At 47.3% G+C, this 24397-nt stretch overlaps 1 protein-coding gene and 1 long non-coding RNA gene across 2 annotated transcripts in view; one reads left to right on the top strand and one right to left on the bottom strand.

Annotated features, from left to right (window-relative positions):
* The window catches only part of LOC116953116 (mRNA export factor GLE1), a 28257-nt gene extending 9537 nt beyond the window's left edge, over positions 1–18720 (bottom strand). The window contains exons 1-12 of the mRNA XM_032972968.2: positions 18380–18720; positions 16346–16510; positions 13511–13654; positions 11346–11489; positions 9558–9706; positions 8872–8932; positions 8005–8289; positions 6777–7032; positions 6192–6304; positions 5239–5308; positions 4397–4539; positions 1723–1913 (exon numbers count right to left, since the gene is read on the bottom strand). Of these exons, the coding sequence (XP_032828859.2) occupies positions 1723–1913; positions 4397–4539; positions 5239–5308; positions 6192–6304; positions 6777–7032; positions 8005–8289; positions 8872–8932; positions 9558–9706; positions 11346–11489; positions 13511–13654; positions 16346–16510; positions 18380–18469 (1811 nt within the window). The 5' untranslated portion in view covers positions 18470–18720. The remainder of the gene's footprint in view (positions 1–1722; positions 1914–4396; positions 4540–5238; positions 5309–6191; positions 6305–6776; positions 7033–8004; positions 8290–8871; positions 8933–9557; positions 9707–11345; positions 11490–13510; positions 13655–16345; positions 16511–18379) is intronic.
* The window catches only part of LOC142931203 (uncharacterized), a 120195-nt gene continuing 108505 nt past the window's right edge, over positions 12708–24397 (top strand). The window contains exon 1 of the long non-coding RNA XR_012947194.1: positions 12708–12740. This is a non-coding gene — a long non-coding RNA (uncharacterized LOC142931203). The remainder of the gene's footprint in view (positions 12741–24397) is intronic.

Below are 24397 nucleotides of genomic sequence, written 5' to 3'. Positions count from 1 at the left end.
GCAGAGAGACGCTGTGCCTGTGGAAGGCAGAGAGACGCTGTGCCTGCGGAAGGGAGAGAGACGCTGTGCCTGTGGAATGCAGAGAGACGCTGTGCCTGCGGAAGACAGAGAGACGCTGTGCCTGTGGAAGGCAGAGAGACGCTGTGCCTGCGGAAGGCAGAGAGACGCTGTGCCTGTGGAAGGCAGAGAGACGCTGTGCCTGCGGAAGGGAGAGAGACGCTGTGCCTGCGGAAGGCAGAGAGACGCTGTGCCTGTGGAAGGGAGAGACACGCTGTGCCTGTGGAAGGGAGAGACACGCTGTGCCTGTGGAAGGCAGAGAGACGCTGTGCCTGTGGAAGACAGAGAGACGCTGTGCCTGTGGAAGACAGAGAGACGCTGTGCCTGTGGAAGACAGAGAGACGCTGTGCCTGTGGAAGGGAGAGAGATGCTGTGCCTGTGGAAGGCAGAGAGACGGTGTGCCTGTGGAAGGCAGAGAGACGGTGTGCCTGTGGAAGGCAGAGAGACGGTGTGCCTGTGGAAGGCAGAGAGACGCTGTGCCTGTGGAAGGCAGAGAGACGGTGTGCCTGTGGAAGGCAGAGAGACGCTGTGCCTGTGGAAGGGAGAGAGATGGTGTGCCTGTGGAAGGCAGAGAGACGGTGTGCCTGTGGAAGGCAGAGAGCGCTGTGCCTGTGGAAGGCAGAGAGACGCTGTGCCTGTGGAAGGCAGAGACACGCTGTGCCTGTGGAAGGCAGAGAGACGCTGTGCCTGTGGAAGACAGAGAGACGCTGTGCCTGTGGAAGGGAGAGAGATGCTGTGCCTGTGGAAGGCAGATAGACGCTGTGCCTGTGGAAGGGAGAGAGAAGCTGTGCCTGTGGAAGACAGGAGACACGCTGTGCCTGTGGAAGGCAGAGAGACGCTGTGCCTGTGGAAGACAGAGAGACGCTGTGCCTGTGGAAGGGAGAGAGATGCTGTGCCTGTGGAAGGCAGAGAGACGCTGTGCCTGTGGAAGGCAGAGAGATGCTGTGCCTGTGGAAGGCAGAGAGACGCTGTGCCTGTGGAAGTGAGAGATCAGCTGTGCCTATGGGGCCAATGTGAGAAATTAGCATGTAAATGTAAATTAGCATGTAAACAGGATGAGGATGGGGAAGGGTGCCCTGTTAATGTGAGAAATTACAAAACGGCAGGCAGGATGGAAGTATTACAGCGAATTTCGACCAACCTGGTTAATAGCTCCACCCACTTACCCTTGGGTTGGGCCCACCACAACCCTTTATAAACTCTTGTTGTCAGCAGCTCTCCTATATCGGCGGTTGTCCTGCTGTATCGGTGCCACCTGATGAAGGTCGCTTGTGTTGCGATCGAAACGTCGTGATTTGTTTTATTTTATTTCTACCTACGTGACTTTACCGAAAGAACCAAAGAGTATGGATTCCTGCAGTCACGAAAGCCTCAAATCAAGATTAATCTACTCTGTTAATATTTACAGGTCACTCAGCATCCCACTTTACTTATCTCTATCTGTGCCTCCACTACGACGACTTTATGTATTGCCTGAAATGCACGTTTCAATCGATAGATTGCCTTTGACTCCACAGCACTGCAGTTCAACAGGCGATTGAATGAAACCAGGAGATGTAACCTTGATAATAACAAAACTTGAATTTCGAGTGACACCCTAACCGATCACCAAAAACTGCTCTCTCGCACGCCCCTCATCCCCCACGGACCAGGCTTCGCCATTACCTGAAAAAGTCCTCTTGGTTCTGCCCTGGTGTGGGAAGGTTGAAGACGGGCACTGTGTAAGGGCACTTGCGGTGCATGTGAGCTAGGAGGAGCTCCCCGAGGGCCGGGTGGCGGTCCCACAGGCTTATGGCGACGGCCGCGATGGGGAACGCCGCCTTGTGCTGCGACGCCACCTCCTCCTCTCCTTGTTTCTGCAGAGGCACGGAGGAACAGCGGGCAAACAGACGCATGGCATTGAGCTATCCGCTGCTGGACGAACTGCCATACAAAGCCGAGGGGCAGATTTTCGTGGACGATGACAAAGTGGATGAATGGGCACGTGGGGTGTGTTTGAACGGTGAACAAAATGCGAGTTTCCCATGGATTTTGTTTAATCAGGTGAGGACTCAACAGACCAAGAGTCATATTAGTCTGCACCCTGGTCTACAAATCCCTTCATGGTCTTGCCCCACCGTATCTTGCCACTCTTGTATCTTTCTACGTGTCGCCTTGTCACCCTCTACAGTGAGGGAAAAAAGTATTTGATCCCCTGCTGATTTTGTACGTTTGCCCACTGACAAAGAAATGATCAGTCTATAATTTTAATGGTAGGTTTATTTGAATAGTGAGAGACAGAATAACAACAAAAATCCAGAAAAACGCATGTCAAAAATGTTATAAATTGATTTGCAGTTTAATGAGGGAAATAAGTATTTGACCCCTCTCAATCAGAAAGATTTCTGGCTCCCAGGTGCCTTTTATACGGGTAATGAGCTGAGATTAGGAGCACACTCTTAAAGGGAGTGCTCCTAATCTCAGCTTGTTACCTGTATAAAAGACACCTGTCCACAGGAGCAATCAATCAATCTGATTCTAAACTCTCCACCATGGCCAAGACCAAAGAGCTCTTCAAGGATGTCAGGGACAAGATTGTAGACCTACACAAGGATGGAATGGGCTACAAGACCATTGCCAAGCAGCTTGGTGAGAAGGTGACAACAGTTGGTTCAATTATTCGCAAATGGAAGAAACACAAAAGAACTGTCAATCTCCCTCGGCTTGGGGCTCCATGCAAGATCTCACCTCGTGGAGTTGCAATGATCATGGGAACGGTGAGGAATCAGCCCAGAACTACACGGGAGGATCTTGTCAATGATCTCAAGGCAGCTGGGACCATAGTCACCAAGAAAACAATTTGTAACACACTACGCCGTGAAGGATTGAAATCCTGCAGCGCCCGCAAGGTCCCCCTGCTCAAGAAAGCACATATACATGCCCGTCTGAAGTTTGCCAATGAACATCTGAATGATTCAGAGGACAACTGGGTGAAAGTGTTGTGGTCAGATGAGACCAAATTGGAGCTCTTTGGCATCAACTCAACTCGCCGTGTTTGGAGGAGGAGGAATGCTGCCTATGACGCCAAGAACACCATCCCCACCGTCAAACATGGAGGTGGAAACATTATGCTTTGGGGGTGTTTTTCTGCTAAGGGGGCAGGGCAACTTCACCGCATCAAAGGGACGATGGACGGGGCCATGTACCGTCAAATCTTGGGTGAGAACCTCCTTCCCTCAGCCAGGGCATTGAAAATGGGTCGTGGATGGGTATTCCAGCATGACTATGACCCAAAACACACAGCCAAGGCAACAAAGGAGTGGCTCAAGAAGAAGCACATTAAGGTCCTGGAGTGGCCTAGCCAGTCTCCAGACCTTAATCCCATAGAAAATCTGTGGAGGGAGGTGAAGGTTCGAGTTGCCAAACGTCAGCCTCGAAACCTTAAGGACTTGGAGAAGATCTGCAAAGAGGAGTGGGACAAAATCCCTCCTGAGATGTGTACAAACCTGGTGGCCAACTACAAGAAACGTCTGACCTCTGTGATTGCCAACAAGGGTTTTGCCAACAAGTACTAAGTCATGTTTTGCAGAGGGGTCAAATACTTATTCCCCTCATTAAAATGCAAATCAATTCATAACATTTTTGACATGCGTTTTTCTGGATGTTGTTGTTGTTCATCTGTCTCTCACTGTTCAAATAAACCTACCATTAAAATTATAGACTGATCATTTCTTTGTCAGTGGGCAAACGTACAAAATCAGCAGGGGATCAAATACTTTTTTTCCCTCACTGTATGTTCTCAATCTTTGCCGTCTCTCTCTGTTCCTCCTTCTCCTCCTCGCGCTAAATCCACGCTTTCACTCTTTATCTCTTCTCACCGCCCTTCACTGCAACAAACTTCCCCTCCACATTAAGTGGTCACCTTCGCTCGCTAGTTTCCGCTCCTCACTCAAACCTCACTTATTTTCCCTAACTCACCCCACGACCCCTTAATCTCCCCCTCATAACCACACCACCGTCACTGTTCCCTCTTCATATTCCCATGCTATGGCTATCACTCATTCCCCATTCATTCGATACATTCATAATCATTGACTGTCTTCGATTTCCCTTTCACCGAATTCACGCATCATCACAGATTCGCCCCCATTACTTCCTCTCATCCATTTATTCACCCTATCTCGACCATTACATTCACACATTGTTGTTGTACCGTTGTCAATTCTTCGTGAAGCGCCTTGGTTAAGGCTCTACATAAATTTCGTTAAGATAACATAGTCCCAATAAAGGAATTTGCAGGTAATTTACGAATTTGGCAAATATGGACCCCGACGCTCGGCCGTGTGGCATTTCGACTTACCACCAGCTTCTCGCCGAGTTTGTATTGAGCGTAGAGAAGGCCCTGCGGGTGGCGAGAGACGCTGATGGAGCGGTTGCCCACTTCGATCGTCTGACTGCTCAGCAGCGAGTTCAGCTTCCCCGTAATATCGTACAGGTGAGAGCCTGGTCATGGAATACGCACAACACGCGGTACACAAAAATGGACAACCCCAACATGTACAGGGAGACATTGAAGAAATGGGACACGGGGGACACACAAATACACACAGGGTCATTCGCACGTGCACAAAAAAATACGCGAGAAGACACAGAAATAAACAGAGACGAGTGATGACTAAGTGGGCGGCGTGGTTAGCAGTGGGTAATGTGAACAAAGTGGGAGAATAGATGGAGCGGAATCAATGCGTTCGACAAGAGTGCTCTATGTATTTGTACTTCTCCTTTACCAGACCACTGGTGGATGAAGGCCTGCCCACGATCTGCCTCCCCACGTGGGGGTTATCTGACCACACTTTACTGTACTGTTCAGTGCGGGTCGGTGACAGCGGCGAGTGCAGACATTGGAGCACAATAATGATTTGTTTCTGCACTGCTCCCATTTCTGCACTGGTCCCTTCTGACAACACCGCAGCAGCCTATATAAGAATCTGTTTTATGTATGGCAGTCACCCGCCCAAATGCTATCCCAGCTCAAACCCACTTGGCTTTCACAATCAGATGAGATCAGGCGCATTCCACGTGACATGGTTACAGGCACTGCTGAAATACTGCACTCATAATGCAATGACTATGCTATATAATCCACGTGATTGTGTGTCAACCTGAGGGGTCATGGGTTAGACTTGAGGTGATGGTCCTCACCTGATGTGGAGCAGATTTGTGACACTGGTGTCGACACTGCCTTGGCAAGTTCAAACTTAATGGCCTTGATCTGCACACCGCACACACAGACAACGATCCCCCATGCAGCCTTATCGACTGTTGAAGCAAGTGCTGTTAGCGAGCATCTATTCGTGCCACATGTGACGTTGCCGTGGCCAGCACCACGCAAGGACCACTTTTATTTCCCCAGTGCTGATGTTTACGCGCAGCACCAGGTGGTCATGTTAAGACCGACCAATGTTAGCCGCGGCCGATTATCTAACCCAGGTTTTCAGGTTCATAGGGCCATCCTCCAACAGGGGGGATCGCACTTCTCTGCGACACATCCAAATGGACGACTTTTCATCTCGTGACACGATGACGACAGCACAAGCGGGAAAATATTTTGTTTAAATGCAGAAAAAAAAGAAAGCAATGCCCAGTCGCCCCGCCCCAAGCCCCAACTCCCCTCTGGATAGGGGCTATGTGGTCGGACCTCATAAGCGATCCATCCCTTCAGATGCCTGGCTTCGACCTCCCGAGGCGCAAATGGGTGCAGTGAAACTGCTTCGGTGTGACTGGGGAGTGTGTTGTTGCTTCCTAAAATTGATGGCGGCCTACGTGACAGCCCACTGTGTGAATGCGGGGAGCAAGGGAGACCAGGGTGCTCATCGTCTTTGGCTGTAAAGTGCGTCAAGGCGTGCCGGGCGAAACTTGTTGCCCTGCACGTGCTGGAGGAGGAGGAGGAGGCTGCGAAGTGGTGGTCTGTGGCTATGTGGTGGCTGATGTCCGATCAAATCGCATTTATTTATCTATCTATATGCATGTTTGCAATTGTATCGAGTGTTTTGACTGTGGAAAGTCGCGTGCAATAGCATTCACTAAACAAATACAACGGCGGTACGAACTCCCAACCACCTTTGTATCACTGGCACAGGGCTAATGGTCCGCACCTTGGGGTCTTTGCTGCTGTTGAGGTCGTCCATGTTCTTCATGGTCTCATCCAGTTTGACCTGCAGCTCCTTGGACCAGCTCAGGATACTGCTATCCGTTCGCTGCAAGCCCACTGTACGCGACGACCACGACGTAAAACAAGGCGTGAGCAGCGGGAAGCAACGTGCAGCTGTGCTCACCAGCAGTGATACACAACCGGTAATAACCAGGGCCTGATGCACAACCTGTCGAGGTACCAAGAGTCCATTATAACCAGGGATGAAGCCTGCTTGTTATAGCTGGGGCCAAGACACAGTCTATTTCAACCAGGAACCGGAACGCATCCATAAAATATCCAGGGACTGACACCCAACCTGTTACAATCAGGAACCAATATACAGTCCTATACAGCCTTGAGTGTGAAGATCCAGGGAACGATATAGTCCTTGTTCAGGTGGCTGCCATCAAATCAGATCGATCTGCATCATTTTTTCTCATCAGAGGGCCCAAAAGGCCACCTCAAGTTCACTTCACTCTTAGCGAAGCCCACGAAACCGCTTCTATCACCACACAAGCAGGTGGCGGTGTGGGGGAAGATGTCTGACCTTGATTCGTATTTCGGGTCTCCTCCTCCTCCTTTTGCTGCCGTTTCTGCTGCTCGGCTTGCTCCTGCTGCTGCTGCTGGTGCTGCTGCTGCTGCTGGAGCTCGCGTGCCAGGCGCTGTGCGTCCCCCTTCTCCGCCTCCAAGCGCCGTTCCTCCTGGAGCCTCAACGCCTCCACCTGCACGGCCAGGAGCCTCATCTCCGCCAAGACTTGCTCAGCATGCGCGAGGTCCTGCGGGCTTGGGCCGAAGCCACCGCTCTGCAGACAGTGCGCCCCGCAACACGACGATGACGACGCAATTCATAAGGGTATGTTGTCTTATTCTTAGCTCTTTCGGTAAAGTCATGTTGAAGGGAAACAATAAAATATATATTTATATTTTATATATATTTAATGTAATATATATTATATATTTTATTATTTTATTGTTTCCCTTCAACGTGACTTTACCGAAAGAGCTAAGAATATGAATTACTGCAGTCACGAAAGCTTTAAATCGGTATGTTGTCTGTTACGGCAGTTCCTATATTTGCTGATTAAAGCACCACTGTTAAAATATATATAAATAAAACCATATAATCTGACAAAGAACCAGCAAATGTTCTATTTAAGAATGTGTTATGATAAGCAATATAATGAAGAGGTGGCCCAAATAAAATCCTACATATATATTTTTTACCAGGTAAGGCCCACTGAGCTAAATAGCTCTTTTTCAGAATCGACCTGGTCACAAATGATAGCTCAGCGTAGTGGCTCATCATCATTGCGTGAAAATGTATAGCAGCCAAATAATCTATACGCACAGTGATTCTAAATGTGGAGGGAAAAACCGGAGCACCCGGATACAAATAAAACTACAGAGAGACATGCAAACTCCAAATATACAGCAGCAGGTGTCAGAGTCGGGATCGAACCCACGAACGCCTGTAAACCAAGCGAGGTAGCTACAAACTCGCTACTCCACCACTGATCACCCCCAAATCAGCAAGCTCTTAAACAACCTCTGGTATGTTTCATCTAATTATTTGTAATTATTAGTAAAATTGAATGTCTAATTATTTGTAATTATTAGTAAAAAAATGAATGTCAACTTACGATCATAATTTTTTGTACACTTCATGACATACCAGGCGAGGTATTCAACATCTCGCCAGATACACAAGTATCTACCAGTGAAACAGATTAATCCATCCCGTTGATTGCATGAACGAGCACGTGGCGAAGCCTCACATCCGAGCTGTTCCTGATGGCGGTGGCGACGGTGTCGCACAGCTGCCCGGCGCGCATGCGCAGCTCGGCCAGTTGCGCCAGTGCCCCCGACTGAGCGCCAGCCGCGGTGGCGGCGGTGCCGGGCTGCGGCGGAGACGGCTGGGCCCGTCGGTTCAGCGCCAGCATCTCCTCCTGCAGCGCGTTGAGACGGCGCGCGCGCTCGTGACCCTCTGCCAGCCGGCGACGCTCCTCCTCTTCCTCGCGCCGGTGCTGCTCGGCCGCCTCGTGCAAGCGAATGTTCAGCACCTATGGAGACCGGCGGCGGGAACCGGTGGGGACACAGGAAGAGTGGTGGTCTCGTGCGTATGGATAGATCGAGGGGTCAGCATCTTGCGGCCCCGGAGTCGTGCGCGGATCTTTAAGGACCGCTCGGTGCCGTTATTTATTCAGGACCACCATCTCATAGGTTCTACACGTGCATTGCGGCTCTTCAAATGAAGTATTTTTTGTTATCGAATTCGAAAAAAAATGACTCTTCTTGGCATTTTGGTTGTCGACCCCTGGGTAAGGTGAAAAGCAAGTGGTGCAACACGAGTGCACGGCGGTTTTGAGGGTGGTTGGCCGAGGGCAATCCGGATTTGAGTCGAGGATCTCAGCAGTGCCAGCTCAGTGTCCTTGAACCGGTATTAGGCCTCTGATGCAGCCGGCCATCTCCTCGCTTGGGCCATGGTTTTGTTTTTGTATAATTTCGTTTGTTTTGGTTGTTTGTTGTAACTTTCTGACCCAACTTTACTGGACATTTGCGAAAAAGAGCTTCACAGCTCATCGGATTACTCCAGGATAAATAAAGTTTCTGATTTTGATGTTCTGCAGCAGCAATATTTTTACCTTTGTTCGGTCTTGATGCTCCTCCATAATTTTTTCCAGCTTCTTCTGAGCCTCTACCAAGCTAAACAAAAACAAACACAGCAACCAGTTAAATCTTCTTTCTTCTATTTGTACGGCCTAAAATAGAGAGCGCCTATTAGATATTAAATTGTAAATTATTTAGTCATACAATCACTTCGTCTGAAAGTTGTTGAATTTCCTATACACCCACCCGACGCCTTTCAACTTATATCTGGGGTAGTGCAAAGCTAAGAAGTCCATGGTTTGGAGTTCATAGCCGCAGCGGATTTTATTTTCCACTTGCGCATGTGGTATCCACAACAATCCATTCATCTTCATTGATTGTCATAAATTTTGCTTTCACCGAATTTCCACTTCACAGATTCGCCCCGATTGCTTACTGTCATCTATCTCATTCGCCTCATCTCCACCATTACATTCACACGTTGTAACATTGTTAACTCTTTGTAAAGCGCCTCGGTTAAATCGCCATATAAATCCCGTTCAGATAAATTCAATGAAGCCGTTAGCAATTATATTCGTATGCACAAACCTACAATAACTGGCTGCAGCCCCGAATCAGCACCTATCATGTCCACCGGTCGTCCCAACCCCCGACAAACTTAAAACGTCCGCAGCACTGCCTCGCCCACGGCTTGCTAGTTCCCCTACCCATGTCCAGTCACCTCTTATCCAGCTCGTCCTTGCGTCGCTCCTGCTCCAGCCGCTGCTCGAGCTCCAGCTCCTCCTCGTAGCGCTTGAATTGCTGGGTGGCCTGGTGCTGCATGGCACATTCCGCTGCCTCCAGACGCTTGCACCGCTGGTGCAGCAGGACCTGTTGGAAGGGGTACCAGAAACCAGTTCACAACAACGGGGACGATTCGGAAATTAGGTTGAATAATCGATCGCAAATTGATGGGTAATGAGTTTGAACGTTTATCTAAAATAAACAAAAAAAATATTTTACCAGGTAAGGCCCACTGAGCTATATATGTCGTCATCCGCACTGATGCCGACACCGATGCCAATTATATCAATAAAGCAGCAATGAATCAACCAAAATAACAAATGAACACCTATGGCCAAATCTAAACTATTATTAAACTGAACAATTTTAGTAAATTTTACCAGGCAAGGCCCAGAGCTATATAGCTCTTTTTTCAGAAGCGACCTGTCCACAAATGATAGCTTAACGAAGTGGCTTAACACGTGTAAATTTATAGTAGTAGCCAAATACTCTAAACGCATGTTTCTAATTGTGGAGGGAAAAACCGGAGCACCCAAAGAAAAATCTACACGACCATGGGCAGAGACACACGCAAATGCTAAATATACAGGCGTCAGGGTTGGGATCGAACCTGTGACCTCCTGCATACCACCGCGGCATCTCACACCCCAGTATGAGGTGTGAAGGATTTAGCTCAGTGATTTATGCTGCATTTAATTTTGGTGATGCTGCGTTGGCAGTTGTGCACAAGCATAAATAATAAAAATTAAGCAATCAATAACTCTGTGGCCCTAAAATGTAAAAAGATATATATAATAGACAATTTGCATGGCTAGACAAAGAGATGGGAGTGACACATGGGCCAACAGACACAGGTGGAGTTGTCTGAAACTTCAACAGAGCACTGATCATCGAGGCATTGGTAGAAGAGGCAAAAAGCGAGGCAACAGAGCGGTGATGAGACAGAATGGAGGAAGTCGACAGAGGGATTGTTACGAAGTTAACATCTTATTGGATTCAACCGATATGTTTTAGTGCACGGCTTCCCGGCTGCCAGTGTCGGCTGCCTGTGAGCAAAACATTACTATCATAAGTCAAAGCATGAGAAAAATTTGCCCTTTGGTGTCGAGACCAGGTAACTTGAAGGAATCTCAGAGGTAAGTCTGTGATATCTACTATCATGGGCCATATTCGAATACGAAGCGGTGTCTAACGGCTTCCAGGAACAATATAACGTGAGATGGGAGAAGAGAGGTAGGCAGGGGGCAAGTCCATGATGGCGAGTTGTCTTGAAACTGATCCGGGACTATATTTGGAGCCAGTGGAGAGACAGGTAGTACAGGTGTGAATTAGTCTAATTTATGGATGTGAGCTGCTGAGATTCTCTCACGACGGCTGCGGATCACACTGAACCGCGCTCGGACGCAGTACGGGAAATGTGCGGTGTTCTATAAATGGAAAATCAAAGAATCACCAATCTGCGACTGTGGTAAAGCCCAAACCTTCAAACACATCACCGACGAGTGAGCCGTCCACCCACACCCTGGCGGTACCGATGCAATCGGTACAGCGTCTACTGCCGCCTTGAATTGGTTGAAGGACCTTAAAATTCAACTGTGACATCTACACAAACTGTTGCTTACATGCCATACAAAAGAAGAAGATTGATGCGAGTGGGCAGTCATTGACAAATTAAATATGAACGTGGCAAAGCAGCGTACAACCATGCTGATGAGCATTCACGCACCTTTGTCCTCATCTTGTACATCTCCTCCTGGCTCCGGATCTGTGCTTCAATCTCGGCTGGGTCCTCCGGCATGGAAACCACGAAGATGGTTTCATCGCAGCGGCGGATACAGCTCCCGCCACTTCTGTTGCCTATGATGAGGTCCTGTGGCACAGGAGAGAAGTGTGCGCACACAAACGCATGACCATCATTAACATTCTCACCAGCCTGGCTCAATGGAGGCAGAGGCGTCCAGTGCCCGTGAGTTTTTTTCAGAAGGGTATAGTGACTCATCGCAGCACATGTAGGAGCCGTTTACAAATTACTCCATACACCAATACCCTTTGCACTTTTGTTAGGTTTAAGAATTCCAAAAAACTAGAAAAATAAATACATACTCTTACAATCTGAGTGGCTTGGCTCTCCAACACACTGGTGTGCTGTACAAGTGACTAATTGGCATGTTCTGTCTACGTGACAACCCTTAATAGTTGGCTATGTTGGGTGGTGGCGGGTTTTAACGACACATTTATATATTTACGCGATCTAACCCAAAAAAACCTCTATTATGGATGACATTGGTCGCGAAAGCCTACGTGTTAAACCAAAATTTTAATTTTCACGATTTTATATTTGCATATCAGTTTAAGTTTCGTGCTTTTTTCCATCGACTATTCGAGATTTGGCAACATCGCATCATGGGGGAGTACTTGCGCATCACAGCGGTCTACTGTAGCCCCCAGCATGTGCATCAAAACCAGTTGTGCCAAGATCTGAACGCCTTCGTGTTTTTTTCATATTTTGATAATGGGGTCTAAAACATCGAGTGAGTGGAGAAAGTGAGGGCAAGACTGAAAGGCTGAAAAAAAGTGATGAGCTAGCTCAAAAAGTAGTCGTTCGATAGACTTGCTCTCCAACAAAACCATCCCCAACATACTCCCATCATAATCGAAGGTAAATAAAAATGAGAATTAGTCTCATAGGAATAGGTTTTACCCTTTTAACTGGCATAAAAACTGACACCTTTATTCAAGGCATCATGTTTGCAAAAACCACAACACAAGCAGTCAGAATGCAAACAAAAAAGACAACTCTGATAATATGCACTGTCCTTGAATTTGATTGGTCCACACCCGAGACAGCTTTTCTTCGAGCCTAGTCTCCATTGGTGTTGGACCAGAAGACGCCAAAAGGCGTACAACTGAAAAACAGCGCACTATCAGAGTATTGAGGGCTCGGGGTGAGCATTTACATTGAGACATCCTTTGCCAGAAACAAGATATAGGAATAGGTTTTACCCTTTTAACTGGCACAAAAACTGACACCTTTATTCAAGGCATCATGTTTGCTTGTGTTGTGGTTATTGCAAACATGATGCCTTGAATAAAGGTGTCAGTTTTTGTGCCAGTTAAAAGGGTAAAACCTATTCCTATATCTTGTTTCTGGCAAAGGAGGTCTCATAATGTAAATGCTCACCCCGAGCCCTCAATACTCTGATAGTGCGCTGTTTTTGAGTTGTACGCCTTTTGGCGTCTTCTGGTCCAACACCAATGGAGACTAGGCTCGAAGAAAAGCTGTCTCGGGTGTGGACCAATCAAATTCAAGGACAGTGCATATTATCTGAGTTGTCTTTTTTGTTTGCATTTTGACTGCTTGTGTTGTGGTTATTGCAAACATGATGCCTTGAATAAAGGTGTCAGCTTTTGTGCCAGTTAAAAGGGTAAAACCTATTCCTATATCTTGTTTCTGGCAAAGGAGGTCTCAATGTAAAAGAATTAGTCTCATTTATGGATGTGAGCTGCTGAGATTCTCTCTCTCACGACGGCTGTGGACCACACTGAACCACGCTCGGACGCAGCACGGGAGATGTGCGGCATACACGTTGTTCCATAAATGGAAAATCAAAGAATCACCAATCTGCGACTGTGGTAAAGCCCAAACCGTCAAACACATCACCGACGAGTGAGCCGTCCACGCACACCCTGGCGGTACCGCTGCAATCCGTACAGCGTCTACTGCCGCCTTGAATTGGTTGAAGCACCTTAAAATTCAACTGTGACATCTACACAAACTGTTGCTTACGTGCCATACGAAAGAAGAAGATTGATGCGAGTGGGCAGTCATTGACAAATTAAATATGAACGTGGCAAAGCAGCATATAACCATGCTGATAATCATTCATGCACCTTTGTCCTCATCTTGTACATCTCCTCCTGGCTCCGGATCTGTGCTTCAATCTCGGCTGGGTCCTCTGGCATGGAAACCACGAAGATGGTTTCATCGCTGCGGCGGATACAGCTCCCGCCACTTCTGTTGCCTATGATGAGGTCCTGTGGCACAGGAGAGAAGTGTGCGCACACAAACGCATGACCATCATTAACATTCTCACCAGCCTGGTTCAATGGAGGCAGAGGCGTCCAGTGTCCGTGAGTTTTTTTTGACTCATCGCAGCACATGTAGGAGCCGTTTACAAATTACTCCATACACCAATACCCTTTGCACTTTTATTTTAAGAATTAAAAAAAAGAGAAAAATCAAATACATTAAATACAGACGCTTCTTGTGCATGCTTAGAATTAAGTGCTGGTCAGCTAATTTACTGTCTTTGAAATTTTTTTATTCGATTACAGTAAACCCTCCTCATTCACAGACAATAATTTAGCAAAATTTGATTCCATAATAGAGGTTTAGATCGTGTAAATATGTGTCGTTAAAACCCGCCACCACCCGACACAGCCAACTAGTAAGGATTGTCACGAAAACAGCACACCGGTGTGTTGGAGAGCCAAGCCATGTGACAACCCTTACTAGTTTGCTGTCGGATGGTGGCGGGTTTTAACGACACATTTATATATTTACGCGCTCTAACCCAAAAAACCTCTATTATGGATGACATTGGTCGCGAAAGCCTACGTGTTAAACTAAAATTTGATTATTCACGATTTTATATTTGCAAATCAGTTTAAGTTTCATGCCTTTTTCCTTTGACTATTCGAGATTTGGCAAAATCGCATCATGGGGGAGTACTTGCGCATCACAGCGGTCTACTGTAGCCCCCAGCATGTGCACGAAATCCAGGTGTGCCAAGATCTGAACGCTGAAACTTTCACTGTTCAAGTGCCATTCCTTTTGTGATATTTTTTGCCTTATTTGTGTTTTTTTATATTTTGATAATGGGGTCTAAGCATCGAGTGAGTGGAGAAAGTGAGGGCAAGACTGAGAGGCAGAAAAAAATGATGAACTAGCTCAAAAAGTAGTTGTTCGATAGACTTCCTCTCCAACAAAACCATCCCTAAAATACCCCCATCATAATCGTGGGTAAATACAACTTCAAAATGTATAGTATGATGCCTTGATGCGTTTTATTTTATTAAGTCGATTTTAAAATCTTGACTTAAAGCTTTCGTGACTGCAGGAATTCATATTGTTTGGGTCTTTCGGTAAAGTCATGACGAGGATAGCTTGTGTTGTGATCGAAACGTCGTAGTTTTTTCGTATTTTCTTTGAACCATCTACGTGACTTTACCGAAAGTCCCAAAGAATATAATTATATTGTTGTATTTGAATGTGTTATTATCCATGTATACTGTTGTATTAAGTATATGTATGTCATTAGTTAAGTGTACAGTACAGGATTAATGTTACGATACATTTTCATTTTCTCCCGTATATTCAGCCGGACACGGGAAGCATATAAACATAGTAGAGCATCTACATTCACGAATTCTACTTTGGCGCAGATTTTCAAGAACAGAACCCTCACGAATGTCGAAGCCTTACCGTACCACAACATTCAGTTGAGATACAGTCGTATTTTAGTTAGATCAGAGGTGGGGAATCTATCCCTTACCGACATACCAATAGAACTTTCAATACCTTTGACACTCAACTTATCCTACTATATCAATCGTTATTGCGCTCATAACTACTTGAAAAACAAAATGTGGCATAATGCGCAAAAAATCGGAAACAGTGTTATCAAGTAAAAAATATTCCCCTCTTGTAACAAATTAGTACGGCGAAGGTGCTCGCAGGGATGGACAAATAATGTCTGCGGTCTTTTTAGAAGTGGCAGTAGGCCTCACGTGGCCACAGACCGCATGAATTCAAGTAGCGGGGCATATCTGTCCCACAGATCTGTAGCAAAATCCCCACCCCTGCTTTAAGGTGACCATGCAGCGGTGTGTGACGTGTACAAGGGTTGTACAAGGCAAGGGTTGTACAAGGCAAGGGTTGTTCAAGGCAAGGGCTGTACAAGGTAAGGGTTGTACAAGGCAAGGGTTGTACAAGGCAAGGGTTGTACAAGGCAAGGGCTGTACAAGGCAAGGGTTGTACAAGGCAAGGGCTGTACAAGGCAAGGGTTGTACAAGGCAAGGGTTGTACAAGGCAAGGGTTGTTCAAGGCAAGGGCTGTACAAGGCAAGGGTTGTACAAGGCAAGGGCTGTACAAGGTAAGGGTTGTACAAGGCAAGGGTCGTACAAGGCAAGGGCTGTACAAGGCAAGGGCTGTACAAGGCAAGGGCTGTACAAGGCAAGGGTTGTTCAAGGCAAGGGTTGTACAAGGCAAGGGTTGTACAAGGCAAGGGTTCTACAAGGCAAGGGCTGTACAAGGCAAGGGTTGCACAAGGCAAGGGTTGTACAAGGCAAGGGTTGTACAAGGCAAGGGCTGTACAAGGCAAGGGTTGCACAAGGCAAGGGTTGTACAAGGCAAGGGCTGTACAAGGCAAGGGTTGTACAAGGGTTGTACAAGGCAAGGGTTGTACAAGGCAAGGGCTGTACAAGGCAAGGGTTGTACAAGGCAAGGGTTGTACAAGGCAAGGGCTGAACAAGGCAAGGGCTGTACAAGGCAAGGGTTGTACAAGGCAAGGGCTGAACAAGGCAAGGGCTGTACAAGGCAAGGGCTGTACAAGGCAAGGATTGTACAAGGCAAGGGTTGTACAAGGCAAGGGCTGTACAAGGCAAGGGCTGTACAAGGCAAGGGCTGTACAAGGCAAGGGTTGTGTTTCTAGACGGAGCTCGCACCTGGCAGTTGATGAGTGGCGGAGAGCGGGGGGAGGTCAGCGGCGACAGGATGGAGACTCGGCTCTGCTCTTCCTCATCAGGGGAGGACTGAGAGCGTTGCTGCACGAGGTCGAGCACTCTTCCGGCCAGCGGCGAGAGCGTTGGGACCACCTCCGTCAGCACCTCCTGTAGCAGCAGTCGTGTTTACAGGGCACATACCGTATACATAAGATTACATACGTAACGGGAAAAAATGCTGAATGCGTGGAGAGATAAAAGGTAAAGGAGCAGCCCTGCAATTGTGTGCTCACACCACTGGTGGCAGAAACGCCTCCATTAGAAGGAACAAGCTAGAGCCCTTTTAGAGTTTATTTTGGCCTACTCTTTCATGCTGTCCATGTCTTTGAAGAGGTGGGAACAATCACACAACTACGCGCGACCTGCGCATGGTGTACCAATTTATACCTCTGGGTGGACAGAGTGGGGGCGATTTCAGAAACTTGCACTACTGTTTAAAATGCTGCATGGAGTGGTGGCGCGCTTTGAATTTTAGTACACTGAGAAACAGAACAAAGAAGAGACATAACATGTCCAGCATCCACATCTTTGTCCCAGCGACCGCTGAGACCGTCAATCCATGCCTTCATAACATCGCGACTCGTCTTCCATACGGCTTCCCCAAAAAAACTTCAAATTATCCACAACGCTGCTCTTAAGACTTCTCACCGGCAACCAATAAATGAGACAGTACTCTGATTCCTGCCCTGGCTTCCAATACAATGCCCATCCATCTTCAAGCCCCTCCATGGGCTTGCCCCTGCCTACCTCTCTTCTCCCATCTCGCTCCGCTCCAGGCACTCTCCCACCCTCCTCTGTCATCTCACTCAACTCCCTTCCAGCTCGCTTTACTCTCCTCTATGCACTCTGTTCTAGCAACCAAGGCCTTCTGTCAAAGTTCCCAAGCAATCTGTGCTCAGTAGGTCACTCATTCTCCTGTTGGCCCCATAGTCTAGAACACACCTACCCGGATATTTTCACTCTCAAATCCTTTCTCCCGCTCAAGTCCATGCCGAAGACCTTTCCCCCAACCCCACTGCCTATGACTGCCTCTATGTACGGTACAAAATAAACATGCACAGTTTTGTACGGCTTCTTGCGATGCGGTCGCACTTCTGAGCCTCTATGTAAATCCAAATTCTACGCGATTGTTCACCGTTCAGGGAACGAACTCAAGACACATCATAATGACCCTTAAAAACGTAGGCTTGGTCAGAAGGGACGGTAGCTCATTGATGAGAATTGGCGATATGATCGGCAGACAATGGACAGAGCACGGAGGGCCCGAGTGATGAGATCAGCTCATGTGCAGGAGCTACAAGGATCGTGACATTGTAGGAGGCCATCCATTTAGTGGGTACGCAAAAATCTGTCAAAACTTCACCCCTTCCCCCCTCCCTGTAGGCACGCGGACTTTACACCCCCTCCAACCCCCCCCCCCCCACCGAATCCTATAGAACGGCCGATATTTAATCCATGCAGAAACGATCAAAGATTAAGCAAACAGATAGTCCACTGCCGGACTATCTAACTCATTTGAAGGCCAATGTAGACAAATTATTATCGAGGCTTCACCCCCCCCCTCGCCCCTCCTCCATGCGTCCGTACGAGATGGATGTCCCCTAGGTACATGAGATGGCGATGACATGGAGATGGGCCTTCAACCAGCAGGTCAAAGGTTAATTAGAATCAACTCCACAAAATAACACTTGACTGTAGCTTATTGGTATCGCATAATCAAGAGTAATGCGGTGCTGTAATTGAACTGTACTCAAGCAATACGTGTAAAGGATCGGAGCGGTGGTACAGCGGTTCTAAACCCAGCTTCCAGACGTTATATTCCAATCGTGAAGTATGGCACAGACTGGTGGAGGATGTCACAGCGAGGTGACAAGGGTCTGTAAACAGTAGCGTTTTCTTGTTAACAATTAATAACAAGTCGCAATTGTAATCACGTTCATAATAGCGACCATGACGATGGTCGTTATAGTAAATCACCGGGCTCCATTTTCGCTCGTATCGCAGTTTCCCTTGAGCCGAGTTGCGCAGCGCTCCCAAGACGTCCCACTTCTTGTCCATCGCGTCCATGTCGCCCGGTGTGCGAGAAGCACAACGAGAGGGCACACTCCACTCGCTCGCTCGCTCCACTCCACTCGCGTGCCCACTCGCTTGCTCCACTCCACTCGCGTGCCCGGTCCACGTGCCCGCTCCACGTGCCCGCTCCACTCGCGTGCCCACTCCACGTTCGTGGTCCTCACGCCGCGACCGGCCGCCGTTCGCGAGCGCTGAAAAGTCGCGCGGGACGGGGTCACGCGGAATTCTGGGTAATCGCTTCCGGGTCAGGGAGGGAACATATCGCCAGCGGCGATATCACGATATGACGATATAAACGAAGGCACGATACGGCGATACCACCGCATAACGAGACGACGATGTGACGATATCGCGATATTATGAGACTAGGATATGAAGATACGATATGACGATATCACGATATGACGATATAAACGAAGACACGATACGAGAGCACTACATAACGAGACGACGATGTGACGATATCGCAATATTATGAGACCAGGACGTGAAGATACGATACCACGATGTGACGATATCGCGATATTGCGATGAGACCAGAAAATAAAAATACGATATAATAAGGGGCCGTCCATATATGACGTCACGCGATTGGACGATTTTTTACCCCCCCCTCGTCACACGGCGTCACAAAAAGTCAGACCCCCCCCTCAAATATGACGTCACAAAGCTCTGCCCCCCCCCCCCCCCCCAAAACCATATTTACATTTTGAAAATAAAACATGCTTCAAATCGCTTTAAACTATTGTCATTGTAGTGCGTAGCGTATTTAATGTGGCGCTGCACTCTGATGTTGTAGGAGAAAACATTTACTAAAAAGCCACGTATATGAAAATTTTAAATAAAAATAATGAAACTAATTAGATGAAAATAACTAAATTAAATCACCACGTGGTCTGCTGTCTGAGCAGACCACGCTTTCCCACCTGATGACGGACGCTTGTGTTGCGCCCGAAACGTCGTGATTTAATTTAGTTATTTTCATTTTATTATTTTCATTATTATTATTTAAATTTTTACCGAAAGGACCAAAGAGTGTGGATCCTTGCAGTCACGAAAACTTCAAATCTAGAATTTACTAAAAAGTCTATTTAATTAAGTAGAACATGTTGTCTATATTTATTTAAAGTTGCGCATTTTGATGTGACGTCACATTTCTCAAACCCTCCTCGTCACATATCGTCACACATCGTCACAAATGTCTGTCCCCCCCCCAGGTGCGTGACGTCATTTATGGACGGCCCCTAATATGACGATACCACAATATGATAAAACGGTACTACAATATGAATACCGTACAGTATGTGATGACGATGTCACAATATTACAATACCACGACACAAAGATGGGACAGTACCACGGTATGACGATACCAGGATACAAAGACAGGATGCGAGCGTAATGTACTGTGACGATACCACAATGAGTCGATACAACATGACAATGCCATGATATGACACTATCATACGATGCAATCTATAATGTGACGATATAACAATACAGTATATATTCTTGGGTCTTTCGGTGAAGTCACGTAGAAAGGTTCAAAGAAAGTAACAAAAAAAAACAACGAAAACTACGACGTTTCAATCGCAACACAAGCAATCGTCATCAGGAGAAGTAGAAAGCTGCTGAGGCAGGATGTTTTTAAATGGGTGGAGTCATAAGTGAAGTGGGCGGGGCTAGTGATGCTAAAGTGAGAAATTAGCATGTCAATGTAAGATCGGAGAGCCACCACCACATCGAGGAAAACGAGCAACGGGGGCTGTGTTAGTGAGACATTTAACCTGTTAATGTAAAAACATTTAACCTGTTAATGTAAAACCAGAGAGTCGAAAATAACTACTGAGATCGGAAGGTAGGATGGAAACGTCACAGCCAGTTCTGACTTAAACTGATTAATAACGTCCTGACAATGATTGCTCAGTTTGTACCCATCTTCTCGGTTGAAATTGTGTCTGTGTCTATATATATGGATGGCTTCATGAACGAATTTTTGTTGATAGCCAGTGGGCTTGCAAAGTACCTTCATCTTACATAAATAAATTTCGTATGAGCCCACAAAACAAAGGTCAGCCGTGGCCGAGGTATTGGTCCTACCATGTTTCAGATCTGCCTGATGTTCACGAACACGGTCCGAGACATGTCACTTAGTTTCCCCAATGTAACTACTGCCGCAGATACAGCTTAGTTTGTCGACACCAGGGTATTGCATGTCAGAGATCACATCCTTCTGTTGTATATGCCGGGTATTAAAATTTTTATAAAAATAATAGAAATTTAATGATATAAAAAATGCGTAATTGTCCGAAATTATGTTAATCGATGCAATTATGCACATACATTATGCTTATTACGGAGGTGTAATCTTATTAAGTTATGCAAGTGCATGCGATTATGCTAATGCAAGCCGTTATGATAATTTGGCCCTGCCTCACTGTCTAGGGTTGTATTATTAATCGGGATAATACAATGAATTATATGAAGTTATGCAAGTGTGATGTAAGTATGCTAATTTAAGCTTGGCTTCGTTGTCAATCGGCATAATACAATTATTCTCACATTAACATCTACTGATTATGTCTTAGTGTGTTTATGTCAGGTCTCCAAATTCAAATCTCACCGCAGGATACAGTTCTTATAATTAAGATTATTATGCATGAATTTAGGAAGGCACCACTCAGACACTTCGGTGTTAAGCAACTTTCATTTCTAAATAAAAACATAACACTCTAATATGCAAACTCTTATGCTTGGAATTGTTAACACAGTACTCCTGGAGAGGTTTTCCTCATTGATCCGTACCTTTGACCCTCAATGATTACGTTGTTCAACTGGGTAACAATTGATTAATTCCTCAAACTAACACGAGCATATACGGTGATTGGAAAAAGTACTTAATATTCATGCGACGATATTCATACAAATGGCAATAAACAAACATGTTCCTAAAGCAAGAGTCGTTATCAATTAATTCATTTTATTGTTGTATATTTTTATTATTTTATTGTTTCCCTTCTACGTGACTTTACCGAAAGAACCAAGAATAATTAATTAATTGGCAAGATTACGCAATTTAATCATTTGGCGGGACTCCGGGGTCCCACAAAAATCAGGTCAATAATTATTATTTTTCAGTCCGCCCACTCGTGACCCCGACAGCAACGCGCCGCCCGCCCAGACTCGCACCAACAAGCGCCAGCAGGCGGCGATCAACACGATGGGCGCCACCCCACCGGCCAAACGCAAGCCCCGGGGGGCGTCCGCCGCAGTCGCGCGCGGCGACGACGCCCTCCGATCAGCCGTCCATCCTCAGCTTCTTTGCCAAGGCTAGCCCGCCCCCCAGGCAGTTAATTTAACGTGTTTATGTAATTTTTCAACTTTTTACGAAACTTATTGCCCCGAGTGGCTCTCGACGAGGCCAATCGATTGACGCTAGTTTTGTTGTCGGTAAGGCAAGACTCGTGTCGCTACGCGGTTTTTCCCACCCCGGGGCAGTGATGGGACGCCGGGGTCCCGCCAATTGCGTCAATTAACCAAAAACGAATGACTAAAATACATCTACAATCGTATTCATGTAACTCGATGGGCAGCAATGTTCTTCACGATCAGTTGATATTTAACGCACCACCTTGGAATGGCAACCCTTCTTGAAACACAAAGAAAACTTTTTGGAACAATCTTATTTTTTCCGATATGCGTGTTGTGTGTGTGTTTGTCTTCTTTGCCACTTGTTCAATTCTTTGCGTTAAGCAGATGCCGAGGTTGGGCATCCCTTGTACCAAAAATGTGTTTGTTCCCTGCGGAGCGGTGAGGGTGTGAGGGTGGGCGTGGCCACAGTTTCTGTCCACAGCTGGCTGGAAGAGTCAGCACGACGCTCGCCGTCGGCGCGCGATGATCCCGTCGTCAGATAGCGCCCGCAGCTCGTCCGCTGGCAGCTGGCACCCTGGCTTGGTGACGCTGGTGGGAGTGTGGGTCGAACCCACGGCGCTCTCGCCGGCGCTCTCCTCTTCCTCACGGGCGGCTGGTCAGGCTGTCTGCTGGATGATCCGAGTCGGCACAACGCTTGTCCGCTGGCAGCTGGCACCCTTGCCTGGTGGCGCTGGTGGTGCTGCTGCGAGCTCTCTCTGGCTCCGTGCTCTTTGGCGATGCCCGATTGCGCGTGCAGCTGATTCTCTGCGATGCTGGCTGGGTCTATGCTTGGCGCTTTTCGCCCTTTCTCCCGGTTGATTGCTTGTCGTTGCTCGGCACTCTATCTCTCTCCCTGATCGTGCTAATGCCGGGTGGGAGCTGGCACTCAGGGTAGAATGACTTTGAGCGATACTTTGTCTGTCAGCGCCGAACTCGTGTTTAGTGACATCGCTACTCGGCAAGCCTCGCCATCCTTGGTCTATTGCAGAGTGCCACCCCGGAGCTTGCCGCTTGCAGAGCTCAACTATTTGTGTTGACTTTGTATACCCGTGGCTTCTGCTGGTGCAGATCGTTGACGATGTGCCAGTCACGGGGGCAGGTTCCCGGAGCCTGCCAATCGCAGCTGCTCGTGGGAGCTGGCACTCACTCTCAAAACTTGTAAATTGTATTCGCACACCTCTTACACAACTCTGATAGCTTAGTACAACACAACTTATCGCAATCCTTGACTCTGCAAGCGACTCAAAACATCAGGATAAATGTAGAATCACTTTCAGCGATGCTCTGTCGGTCCATGCCGAACTCAGCACCTAACATCACCTCGCCCCTCTTCTCTGCGACACACAGCACCCATTGCTAATGTCGAGGCCATTGCCCCAGAGCCTGCCCGTCGCAGTACCCTCTGTCGTTCGCAGCACTCCACTTGCATGATCTGTGTCCGTGCTTAAATGTGAAATTGTCTCCCCTCTCTCCGCGTCTCTTGCGAGAGAGAAAAAACAACAGATGCCCTCTGTCACCGTTCTCCTCCCGTGGCCGCAGCGGCCTGGCTGCCCCCCCCCCCCCTTTTTGACCTTTGATAGTTTATGTTTTTGTTTGCATTCCCAACCCCTCTCTTCGTGGTGTCTGCTAAAAGGGAGGGGAAGCACCCTTCATACGTATTTCATGGCTACCATGTGTTTGTGTCAAATTGTTGGAAGACAAAGGTGGCCGGGGAGGCTCTGATTTCACGAAATACATATTATCTGGTCTTGTGTGTTTGACCTATTTTCTTGTATCTCTTATGAGTTACCCCCGGTCATATATCTCGTGGTTATTATTTGGTTTATGTTTAAACAAGATTGGTAATGCCCCTCGTTGTTACCACCATAATTCCGAGGGTTTGCCAAGCTTTGTTATAAGTCTGTGTCACCAGGGATCGGTGTTTTATTCTAGAGTTATATTTTGATATCCCGAGGCTGGAGATATAACTTAGTTTGAACTTAAGCTTTCGTGATTGCAGGAGCTCATGTACTTTGGTTCATTTGGTGAAGTTACATAGATGGAAAGATACAATAAGGGACTTCTGGGCAAAAACCGGGAAATTGGGCGATCTTCCCCCTGTAGCTGACATGCACTGCGGCGCCGCGACCTAATATTAAAGTTGCATGGTCACGGAAAGGGCCATCGAGTCACCGCGAGTGGAACCACACACGCACACAGCGTTGGTGTACGGTGCTATTTCAGGAATATTTTGATATTTTTTTCCTGGATTTTCTGTTTGCACAGTCACATAATCACTTTAAGATGTTTTCTTGTTCATGTTTTTTGTTTGTTGCGGTTGCACTCGATTCAAGAGCCGAATGGCTCACAGGGCTATACCAAATAAATGAACTATGAACTATGGGTCAGTGGACTGGTAGCGGGAGAACAGAGAGAGGACGTCGGTGAGATCACTGCGGCGACGTCACCCGAGCTGGGATCCGGGTATCGATAGGGCGGGAAAATCCGAGCCCCTGATTGGACGGGAGGCCA

Source organism: Petromyzon marinus, chromosome 50, assembly GCF_048934315.1.
Source record: "Petromyzon marinus isolate PM22_M1 ecotype Great Lakes invasive population chromosome 50, UKy_Petmar_22M1.pri1.0, whole genome shotgun sequence".
In the NCBI taxonomy this organism is placed as follows: Eukaryota; Metazoa; Chordata; class Hyperoartia; order Petromyzontiformes; family Petromyzontidae; genus Petromyzon; species Petromyzon marinus.
Note: the sequence above shows the minus strand (reverse complement) of the source record. Positions and strands in the feature narration are given on the sequence as shown.